The 9,905-nt window shown below is 34.4% G+C and overlaps 1 protein-coding gene across 1 annotated transcript; it reads left to right on the forward strand.

Moving 5' to 3' along the window:
- The first annotated feature begins 5,253 nt into the window (after positions 1-5,253).
- Positions 5,254-6,192, forward strand: LOC125107172 (olfactory receptor 6C2-like). The gene has a single exon (XM_047741972.1). The coding sequence runs from the start codon at positions 5,254-5,256 to the stop codon at positions 6,190-6,192; it is 939 nt and encodes a 312-aa protein (XP_047597928.1).
- Positions 6,193-9,905: the final 3,713 nt, after the last annotated feature.

Here is a 9,905-nt window from a genome sequence, read left to right on the forward strand (position 1 = left end):
AGGGAAAATATTTGCCACACACATAACAAACACATTGTTAATATCCATACAAGTAATAACAATAATGCCCAATTCTAGGACATACTGTAAATAGACAAAGATATTTGTACAGAAATGCATTTTGTGTCACAGCTAATAGTTGATTTAAAAAGAGACAACAGAAATTTGTAATAAAAATTGTAGGACCATATGATCAGGTCAAAGTAGTCATTTTTTACAACAGTGAAAAATATTTTTTTAGAAATCACAATCAAAGTTTCAACTATTAGGACTAATTTCAAATTATGATGGAATGCTCCAAAAAGAAATGTCACTTAGTTCCCAAATGATGATGTGAATTTATAGTTATTGAGATAAAAAGTTTTTTTAAATTATCAAAGTAATCTGAAAAACAGCATGTAAAGAATGTTTTGTATTTGAAAATATAACAATATGAATATATTTACATAGGAAATTTCTGGAAGTGTGTAATCTGAGCTATTAAAGGTAATTATTATATTTAAGTTAATTTTTCTATTTTTGTTGTCTTAATTTTGGTTTATAATAAGTAATAATTGCTTAAGGTAATAATATGTCACAGAGGAAGAAAAGGGATAACTTGTTCTGTCAGCAGCTATAGAAGCTATAGATGTTATTGAGTAAAAGGAATAAATGGTAGGCTTGTTCTTTTTAATTTGGTTTTTACTTTGTGTGAAAATCCTGTGTTGAATGTCTTTGTGGAGTCTTCAGTTCTCTGAGGACTCTGTCCCCAGTCTGCATGTTTTAGGATCTTTGCCAAAAGATTACACAAAGGATTCATTAATAACTTTGGAAACTAATTCACCTAGGATTTGTATATATTCACTTGGTTTCATGTTTGGCACATAAAACAAACATCAATCTTGTTATCGTAAAAAATTCTCATTTTGTCTAGGAAGGGCCAAATTTCAGGTCTCTCTGAACCAGAGAGAGTTCCTGGTTTATTCCCCCAGATTTTGGAGTAGCAATTCCCTTTCAAAATAAGACAAATACTTTGGAGGAAAATCTTGGCCATATGTTAGAAATGAAATGATCAGATATATCAATGCCATCCCAGAGCTCTTTGTGAGGTGAGTGTGGGTCCATGAGTTAGAGTGACTAGAAGTCCACATACAAGCCCATGTACATATACTCTTCCTCATTTTTCTAATCCTCAGGATGCTCAGGAATAAGTAATCAACTGAAACCATTATGTCTGTGGTTTTTGAGAGACTTAGAAAATCATTCTCTTTTAGAAACAGTTTCCTATGTCTTGTCAAAATTAGTGAATAGTCAAATGAATTATAGTTAAAAGAAACAAGATTGAAGACATTGATAAAGCTGTGTTCATGTATCACTGAGTATCAGGTCATCTAATAATATGTGAAATAAAGGACTTCTAGAAGCATCCCTGAATTGGAAATTATCTGCTGATATAATTAAGATTACCTCTCATTCTTTAAAATGTTCAGTTGTCTAAAAGACCTAAGAAGTAAATGGATATCTGTGTTAATGAGAGTGGCAGTTCATTTTTTCCTTTCTTTTTTTATTATGTTTAGTTACCTAACATATAATACACCATTAGTTTTTGATGTAGTGTTCAACAATTCATTAGTTTTGAATAACATCAAGTGCTCATCACGACATGTGCATTTTTCTAGATATTTAGGAGCAAGGACATTGGCTAGTTTCCAGAGTTGTGTAAGCATCAATTAGATGTCTCAAGACTGAAGAAAAGAGAGGTAGGTGGGTTGTATGTGTAATGTTTTTCTATATCTGGAGTCTAATATTCTTTTTTTTTTTTTTAAGATTTTATTTATTTATTTGACAGAGAGAGAGAGATCACAAGTAGGCAGAGAGGCAGGCAGAGAGAGAGGGGGAAGCAGGCTCCCTGCTGAGCAGAGAGCCCGAGGCGGGGCTCGATCCCAGCACCCTGAGACCATGACCCGAGCCAAAGGCAGAGGGTTAACCCACTGAGCTACCCAGGTGCCCCTGGAGTCTAATACTCTATTTAATATTTTAGTTACTTAATCTATTGTTAAAATTTATTTAATTTATTGTTACTTATGTGATATCACATTCTTAGACGTGTCCCCAGCTCATTGTAAAACATTACACTACTCCTCCATCTCTTTAATGGAGCCTGTAAATACTGGGAGATTTACTCTGGGAAATGGGCAGATGGTGAGTATAGAGTATTTCCCACTTTTGGAGGAAAAGAATGTTTTAAAGCAATCAAATGAAACTTGGCATTTCTAAAAGAAATTATGGTTTTAAAAAATTTATTGATGGCTTTGAACGAACATTGGAGAGTGAAATCATTTCAGCTGATGTTTGTGGAGTTAATTGGTATTGGCTGAGGAACAATTCCAGAGCAGCTATTGGTCCAAATCCAGAATTTAAGAGTCTTTAATCTCTGGTTTCAGTATGTTTCTGATAGGTGGATTGAGGAAGCATGAATGGAAACCATAAAAGGAAAACTATTTCTGTGTCAGACATAGTGATAACAACTTTTGCCTTTATATAAGGTACATATGGGCTGACAGGTTATAGTATGATTTAAGAGTCACTCAGAATATTTCCTCCATGAAATATAAAAGCCAACAAATTAGAGTCAGGGATATGGAAAAAGTAAGAGGTGTAGATTAGTTTTAATATTGAATCAACATAGTAAACAATATAACTTCATCTAGGTCTGAGGGCAAAAAAAAATACTGTCTTGAATTAACTCTATACCTCAGACTCTTTCAGCTTTGTGGTTATTACATTAAACAACATAAAAATCCCATTTCCAACAATTTTTTTTTACATCATCTGTTAAGCATAGGATATAACAAAACACATAGAAGAATCCTAATGTGGTCTGTCCTAATTTGGGAAGACTCCTTTAAACATCTAAGCAGAAAACAGGAAGGAGTCACTAAGAGCCAGGTACAAAATCAGCAAGCAGATGGAGTAATTAAGAGGGGGAAAACCACAGATGAATAGAAGACAATTTTTTCCAGACAGGTAGTCCATGTAGGATGACCACCGCATACTTGTCTCTTGCTATGCTGTATTTTTAGAGTCACTCTTCATAACTCTACCCAACCAACCCAACCAACTTGTTAGAGTCAGGGAAATAGCAAAATTATGTAAAGTTACTGACAATGTCAATAGAATTTCAAGATAGGGCTAGGGGTGCATGGATGGCTCCCTTAGTTCCGCATCTGCATCTGAATCTTGATTTAGGCTCAGGTCACAATCTCAGTATCAGAAGGTCAAGCCCCGAAGGGCTCTGTGCTCAGCAGGGAGTCTGCTTGAAATTCTTTCTCTCCTTCTGCCCCTCCCCCGGCTTGTGCACATGTGCTCTCTCTTAAATAAATGATTTTATGGTGAGTGCTGTGAAGTGTGTAAACCTGGTGATTCGCAGACCTGTACCCCTGGGGATAAAAATATATGTTTATAAAAAATAAAATTTATAAAAAAAAATGATTTTATCTTTAAAAATCTTTAAAAAAAAGGAATCTTTAAAAAAAGGAATTTCAAGATAGGGCTAACTTAGGAAACAATAAAGCTTATTATCAGTGAATACCAGGCAATAAATATTGGGTTTGGTTTTAGTACTGTAAACAAGAAGGAATGCGAGAATCAATAGAGATGCAGAAGATGGGGCAAACCATTTTAAATAAATTCATGTAGAGGGAATGTAAAATTGCCAGGGGCATATGTTTAACATTCAAAGAAATCTTATCAAAAAATGCACATTTTGAAATATCAAATTTTACGTGCTAAATTGAAGTCATGGGATTTAAGCAGTTCCCAGGAAAACACATAGAGAAGCAGGGAAGAGGATTTAGGGGTGAAGTGTGAGAAATACCAGTGGAATAAAAGTGAGTTGGGGAAGAGGTAATTTTAAAGGAGAAAACAGAAGGGCAAAACAAAAACCAGATTGTGGATTTCGTGCAAACAATGTGTCAAGAAGATTATAAAAAGAAAGGAGTGATGGATCGACAAAAAAAAAAAAAAGCAAATAAAATGACTACACTTCACTGATACTTAAAGAAATAACAGGTAAACTTGCCAAGAATAGTTTCAGTGGAGTGCTGTGTTCAGAAACCATATCATAAGCAGCTAAGGATAGAAGTCAGATTGGTGAATGCACTTAATACTCACAGAGCTGATGATAACATCAGTGACTTAATAAGAAGGTGTCTAAATGTGTCAGTCAGACAAATATGAGACTGCATTACAAAACATGAAGGTAAATATTCTTCAGTTGTGTATAGAACATTTTCTCACTTATTAGTGAATTTGGTGTGTACTAAAATGGTTGCTGTTCTGCACCAAAGTGGGCAATCAGTACAAATCAGATAAAGGCAATAACAATGTGAGAAAGTCATGGGAAAGATGTAGGAAGGGATTTTTTATATGTAAGATGTCTTTTGCAGTATAGGTTGTTCATGGAGGTGGAAAAGTGACCTCAGTTGCTTTGGTAGATGGATATAGAAACACCTTGTGCCATAACCACTCCTCATGTGCTTCCAATTTCTCCAGGGAAAAAAGCTTCAAGCAGATAATGAAACTGAGTAAAATTTCAGGTAGTGATAAGAGAAATATTCTTAGAAAAAAAGGACACCCTAAAGTTTATGATTTCATTGCCCCGAGGGGTGGGAGTGTGTCATGAATAAATCTTTTCCAGAGTATAAAGTACAAGGATAGTGTACCCTTAAAAATCATAAATAATTATGTTTTACTTGGACTATATTACTTAACAATCCCTAAAAAATTTATTTTTTTCAAATACAGTCATGATCATTTAGTAGAGTATAAAGTCAATTGGGTGATATTTACATTTATTTTTCATAAGTTAGAATAGAAAGCATTAGAGAGCAAGGCGGAGGAGTATTTGATTTTTTAGAAAGTTTTTGTTTCACTAATATGCAAGTGTGCATCTGTATGTATATTTGTGTGGGTGTGTGTTTGTGTATATGTGTGTGCATGTACATTAGACTGCAATAAAAAATGTATATCTTGCCATATATTGTGGTCAAAACATCTGAAAGCTAAGTTTCAAACCTATCAGATGACATGTCAGCAGAGCTGAGAGCATGAATTATGAAGAAATATTCATTATCAAGGAAAACAAAATATATGTAAAATGCATTGCTAGGATTTTCTAAGCAAATCCCTTGTAACACATTTTTTTCCACCTTCTTCTCAGATCTTGAGTCCCTCAGTTTTATATGCAAATTGGGCAGAAGTCAGGACCCAGGAATGAGAAACCATACATCACTAACCAGTTTCATTCTTCTGGGATTGACAGATGACCCTCAACTACAGATTCTGATTTTTATATTTCTACTTATTACCTACATGTTGAGTATAACTGGAAACCTGACCATCATCATTCTCATATTAATGGATTCTCACCTTAAAACTGCAATGTACTTTTTTCTCCAAAATTTTTCCTTCTTAGAAATCTCATTCACTTCTGCCTGTATTCCTAGATTCTTGTACAGTTTAGCAACAGGTGATAGGACTATTACCTATAATGCTTGTGCATGCCAACTTTTTTTTACATATCTTTTTGGAGTAACAGAATTTTTTCTCCTTGCTGCCATGTCCTTTGATCGATACATAGCCATCTGCAAACCCTTGTATTACATGATTATCATGAACCACAGGGTCTGCAAAAGGCTAATCTTCTGCTGTTGGATGACTACTTTGTTGGTCATACTCCCACCACTTAGCTTAGGACTGGACCTGGATTTCTGTGACTCTAATGCCATTGACCACTTTGCCTGTGATGCTAATCCTATCCTGAAGATCTCATGCTCAGATACATGGTTCATTGAGCAGATGATTATTGTGTGCTCTGTGTTAATCTTCATTATGACTCTTGTGTGTGTGATTTTGTCCTACCTGTATATCATCAGAACAATTCTAAGATTCCCCTCTGCCCAGCAAAGGACTAAAGCTTTTTCTACCTGTTCTTCCCACATGATTGTAGTTTCTATCACCTATGGAAGCTGTATCTTTGTCTATATCAAACCTTCGGCAAAAGATGAAATGGCCATTAATAAGGGTGTATTTATGCTCACTACTTCCATTTCACCCATGTTAAATCCATTTATTTATACTCTGAGGAACAAACAAGTGAAACAAGCCTTTAATGACTTAGTCAAAAGATTTATATTGCTCTTAAAGAACTAGGGGAATGTTCATCCCTAAGCATGTTCTCTTTGGTTTTTATCCTATTTTGTCTTGATGTAGATTTGGGTTTCCATTCAGTACTGCTGCTGATCAAGTCACCCTTTACACCTCCTTATAAGTCAACATTTTTGAGAATGATAATCTTTATTAAGAAAAAAATGAGAATAGTTGTTTCAGGAAATCTAAGCGTGACTTCACTCTCAACCTTCCCTTACCAATGCTGAAAGGATTGGGAAACTATTCATAAAATACTGGTGCAATAGTGTACATTATTCCTCCACAAAAAAACATACTCTAGAAGAGAAATAATGTTAAAAAGAATCTATGCTTTTTCTAAGTGTAACAGCAAAAAAAAAATTTTCAAAACTCAAAATGAATTTTAAAACAAGGAATAAGCATAAAGATTTAAAATTTCAAAAAAGCATTTACTGATAAAGCTTTAAAACCACAAGATTCACATATTTTATTGAATGAATCCAATCCAATATCAAAGTTATATAAAAGTTGCCAAAACGGGCATGAATTAAATTAAGATGAAGGGAGAAATGCACTGGTACTCCTTGTTAAAGAATTAAAGCGGACATTGAAACTACATGAAACAGATTGATACTGATGTACTAAATGAAATGTTAAATCTTGAATGTAAGTATTTAAATTAAGCAAGCAGATGGCAGGAGGTGGAAGAGAACTAATTGGGCTAGAAAAGTGATAAGTAAATAACCAGCAAGCCAAATATACTAGGAATAGAGAAAAGAGAAACAGACTACAATGTGAATATTAATATCAATGAGATGATTTGCTTTTAAAAAATGAAATCTTTAGATATTTCTAGAGTCCAAAATATATACCTAATGATAACTCTCAAAGAACGATCAGCATTTAATTACTCGTTACATTATTCATCAACTTCCACTTCTGCAGTTCAACATATTAAAACTTCCTTAGATACTTTTTCTTTTACTTCAGGCCATTGCTCATATTGCAGTGTCTATAAGCAGGAATTCCCCCCCACCTCCCCGCCCCACCTTTTCAACTACCCAGTCCCCGGAGTCCTCCAGTTGAAATGCCATTTCCACAAGGAATCATTTGCTTACTTTGTCTTACTGTTCCAACAGCACCACGACACCACGCCTGGTCGGTCTTACCCATTAGATTCCTATCACCACTAAGTTCCTGCACTCAGAACTCTCATCAAACTACAATGTCATCTTTACTTGTCTTTATTCTACTCTAAATGTTAAATGCATTAGAGAACGTCTCTCTGTATGCCAAATTCTAGAATGCTTTACTCCTGGCACATGGACAAATATTAGTTAACATAATAGATGATCTCCCAATATGGTGATTTGGTACTTCTGACAATGCAAAAAGAGAATTTTTATGTGAAGATAAAAAAATACAAAGGTAACATTTGGCATGAATCTGTGAACAAAGGATGAAAGAAGGTCATGGCTATCCTGTTAAAATGTTTATTTTTAAATTTCTGAATGAAATAGAATGAAAGCCAAAATTTATTGAGAATTTATAATACTCATAAACCTCAAAATATCCCTACAATTTATATTTATTATCATAATTTACACTGGAGAAGTGTAGACAAATCAAAGCTTAGAAAAATGAATTATTGCTAGCAAGTAATAGAACTAGGATTCAAAGGTAGTTTTATTGATTTCTGAAAGACTCTTTTTGTTCAAGTAAATGCATCTGCTTCTCCAGAGGCAGCAAGATGATTTCAAGGGATATCCCAAGAAATACCTTCCAATACTAAAATTGAGAGAGATGTACATCATAAATAATGTATAAAGATAAAAGTAACATGTGATACATTTTGTATATATACACATATACTTTATTAATACTGTTAGTAATAAAAGATATTATTTTAATTGGACAATATACTATAAGGTGATCAGATTAAATTTAAAAAGTCAGATTACCAATATATAAAATGAAGAACAAGTGGGAATGGGGAGAAAAAGTAAAAGCAAGAAAAGAGGGAAAAAGGAAAAATGGCCTTATAATCTGGGTCTTCAGCTTTGCTGGGGGAAAGCCTGGTTCTAGGGATTTTTCTTGGTGTTAATCATCTGTTCCATTACAGAACCTCTTACTGTATGTCCATGAAGGGAACTCAAGGGCTCTACATGGGTATCTCAAGATCTTAGAGTGCTAAGAGAGAAATTCTCTAAGTTCACTCCCCATGTGGACCAAAAATGTTTAGCGGTCTTCCAAATTTCAACCAGGCAAAAGCATTTGGGCAGCAATCCTCACCCTATAGTTGTGGTTTAACTTCAGATTTCTAAAATATTTAGCTTCTCTGATTTTTGTATTCTGCCATAACCTATGCTACTAATTCATCAGTTTAAATCTAGGAGACGTATGTACTTTGGTTAAGATTTAATCTTTGCTTTTTTCTCCATGTGGGAATTTCTTAGTCTACCTACAGCACTAAGATGGGGGAATAGAATTTAACTTGTGATTATCAAGTGCTCAGTGATCTCAAGTTTATATAACTGCTATCACACCATGATTTCTGACTTCTTTAACCAGAGGTAAAAAGTCATTTTCTAATCAAGTCTGGTTTATCTTCTGGGCTCAGAGCTTGGTCACATAGGTAAGTGGTATCCCATGATATTAGTTTTCAAGACCATAGTATTTAATCACACATTTCCTTAATATGTGTTCCAAACAAATTGAGAAATAAACACAGACATCAGATGAGTGTAAATATTTTTTTCATTCATGATAAAGGTAGATGAAGAATGTGGCTAAGATGAGTTTCCTTAAATTGGCTTGATGCGTCTGCTAAATTTGAACCTGAACTTTTCTGAAATCACTAGGTGAGGACATGCTATCCCAGTGAGCTAACTCAGTGGCAAATGGAGAAATAGGGCAGCATGCTTGCCTTACAAATAGCCAGTCATGAACAATGATTTTTTTTTTGAGATTACTTTTCAACTTTATTGAGGTATAATTAACATATAAAATTGTAAAATATTTAAAGTGTACATTGTGATTATATTACATACATGTACATTAGAAGGGGATTCTTCTCATCTAGTTAATTGAAACACCTATCACTTTACATATTTACTTGTGTGTGTGAGAACATTTAAATTCAACTCTCTAAGCAAAATTCAGTTATAAAGTGTTATCAACTATAGTCATCATGTTATACAATAGATCCTCAGACCTCTCCCTAATCCCTTCACCTCCCAGTCCCCCACAACCACTTTCTACTCTATTTTTAAATGAGCTTGATTTTCTTTTAGATTCCACGTATAAGTGATACTGTGCAGTATTTGTCTTTATTTATCTGACTTAAAATTTTATTTATTTATTTTTTAAAATTTTTATTTCTTTTCAGCGTAACAGTATTCACTGTTTTTTGCACCACACCCAGTGCTCCATGCAATCTGTGCCCTCTCTAATACCCACCACCTGGTGCTCCCAACCTCCCATCCCTGCCCCTTCAAAACCCTCAGATTGTTTTTCAGAGTCCATAGTCTCTCATGGTTCACCTCCCCTTCCAATTTCCCTTATCTCCCTTCTCCTCTCCATCTCCCCTTGTCCTCCATGCTATTTGTTATGCTCCACAAATAAGTGAAACCATATGATAATTGAATCTCTCTGCTTGACTTATTTCACTCAGCATAATCTCTTCCAGTCCCGTCCATGTTGCTACAAAAGTTGGGTATTCACCCTTTCTGATGGAG

The sequence above is a fragment of the Lutra lutra genome, chromosome 8 (assembly GCF_902655055.1).
Source record: "Lutra lutra chromosome 8, mLutLut1.2, whole genome shotgun sequence".
Classification (NCBI taxonomy): domain Eukaryota; kingdom Metazoa; phylum Chordata; class Mammalia; order Carnivora; family Mustelidae; genus Lutra; species Lutra lutra.